Genomic DNA, 2,037 nt, shown 5'->3' with positions numbered 1-2,037 from the left:
GATTATTGCGGTAGCCATTAGAATTGGGCGGCGCCACCAACTATAGGGCAACAAGAAAATCCAGAATATTCAAAAAAAATTAGGGTTTCGGAGAGGAGGAATGGCGAAGGAAACAGGCCATCTCGTTGACGCAAGCTGAACATTTCACGAGGCACTCCGCGAGCGAGAGGGTGATTCGCAAATATTGTGCTTTAAATTTTATTGCATTTTGGTCCCTGTATCTATGTGTTAATAGTTTTTGTTTTTCTAAAATAAATTAAAATAGAAAAAAAATGATTCCTCTTGGTTTAGTTAGTTTGTTGTATTATTGCAGCGCGAAGAAATAATACACCATCAAGTAGCCCTGATGTCGATTACACATATATGCCATAATGTAAAACAAATAATGCATATACTAAGAATTAATCAGCAAAATGGACATAACGACTACAACTTAATTCATGATAAATCTAATTACGTGCATATAGAAATGAAATTATAAGATGCACTGATCATATTTAACTTATGACACAATGTTGTAGTTTTGATATAGAAATCAATCGTCGTCCACGATACTCAAAGCTCTATATCTCCCTCTAGATCTAGGTCTAGGAATAGGGGGAAGATTTGATAATTTCACAAAGTTACCAACTTTCACTTCATCTAAAGACTGCTTGCACGAAAAGATCATACAGAAATAGCTGCTCTTCTTTGATCCCTTAGACGATCCATTATAATCAATAGAAGCCTTTTTGCTATTTCCGAGAGTAGTACTTTTTGTGCACTCAATTAACGCTGTAATAAAAGGGTCATCACGTAGCGAAGAGCTTTTCCCAATTATTGGAGGCCGAAAGGCTGCACACGGAGGAGGTGGCGGAATCTTTTCGCCGTTGAAATGATAATTAGAGGAAGAGAAATTTTGGTGGCGGATGAAATATTTAGATAGGCCAGGTGAATCTTCCCATGAAAATGCTATACTACTACTTCTTCGTATATCAACTATTCCAGGACTCATTTTTTTCTGTGTGTTTGGCATTAACTGATCATCTTTGCTTTTAATTTTGGCATCCATTTTTGCATTTATATTCAGCAGTATAACTTAGCTATTACACTAAGATCGAGTTCCTTGTCACGGCCAGCAATTGAAACGACGTCAAGAAAGAAAAAAGACTATTTTGCTTGTAGACGAATTTAAGAGGTTAATTTGTAGCCTACTTCCCTTTGTTATTTGCTTTACTTCTACTTAATACCCCTTATGATCAAGAAAAGAGTCTTAAATTAAACTATTCTCCGTCCCAATTTATACGACATAGTTGGAATTTTGAGAGTCAATCGAGTTTTTTTTATCGAAATACTTTTATATATCTCTTAATTATTTTAAGTTGTTTGTTATTATAGTACTTTTTAAGTTTTCAAATATATAAATTTTATTTTTAAAAACTTTAAGTTTCTATGTTCACATTCATGGTCAAAGTTAAAAATTTTGAATCTCAAAATTTTATTCTACCTGTTCTATATAAATTGAGATAAAGAGAATGAATTTTTTGGTCAAATCTATTTGTGCAGTAAAAAATAATACTGTATTTTTCTTGACATGGACCGTCTCTGTATCGTTCAATGATTACTTATTGACAACATGATCTGCATCCAAAGAAACAGATTAAGGTAAAATGTCACCATCTTTTTTGTTTCTTCGATATGTATGATCACCTATGATCAAGACATCTTTAGGTAAGAATTAAGATGGATGATGTTCTTCATTGAAATGTTCTTGTAATAATAGTTACTGTACTTTAAACTACTTTTATGGTCACAAACCAGAAAGAGTACTTCGATACGGCTGTAACACAGTAACTTAATTTTCAGTAAAAATCTGAAAATTCTGACATAATACTATGAACAGAACTAGGGGTGTACAAGGCAAATCGTAAAGTCAAATCGAATTGATAAATCAAATCGAAAAAAACTGATTCGTGGTTTGGTTTGGTTGGTTGGTTTGGCGTTGAAAAAAAAAAAACCCGACCAATCTTGGTTTGGTATTAGAAGATAAAAAGTCAA

General features: G+C 33.2%; 1 protein-coding gene across 2 annotated transcripts in view; it reads right to left on the bottom strand.

The window, feature by feature from the left end:
• LOC102585355 (60S ribosomal protein L23a-like) overlaps positions 1-150 on the bottom strand; it is a 4,468-nt gene extending 4,318 nt beyond the window's left edge. The window contains exon 1 of one of the 2 annotated variants that reach the window (XM_015303625.1): positions 11-150. In XM_015303625.1, coding sequence (XP_015159111.1) covers positions 11-18 — 8 coding nt within the window. In that variant the 5' untranslated portion in view covers positions 19-150. The remainder of the gene's footprint in view (positions 1-10) is intronic. The other variant, XM_006363740.2, reaches the window with a different exon arrangement.
• Between the last annotated feature and the right edge of the window lie 1,887 nt (positions 151-2,037).

The sequence above is a fragment of the Solanum tuberosum genome, unplaced genomic scaffold (genome assembly GCF_000226075.1).
Source record: "Solanum tuberosum cultivar DM 1-3 516 R44 unplaced genomic scaffold, SolTub_3.0 scf00441, whole genome shotgun sequence".
Classification (NCBI taxonomy): Eukaryota; Viridiplantae; Streptophyta; class Magnoliopsida; order Solanales; family Solanaceae; genus Solanum; species Solanum tuberosum.
This window is presented reverse-complemented; position numbering and strand designations above follow the sequence as displayed.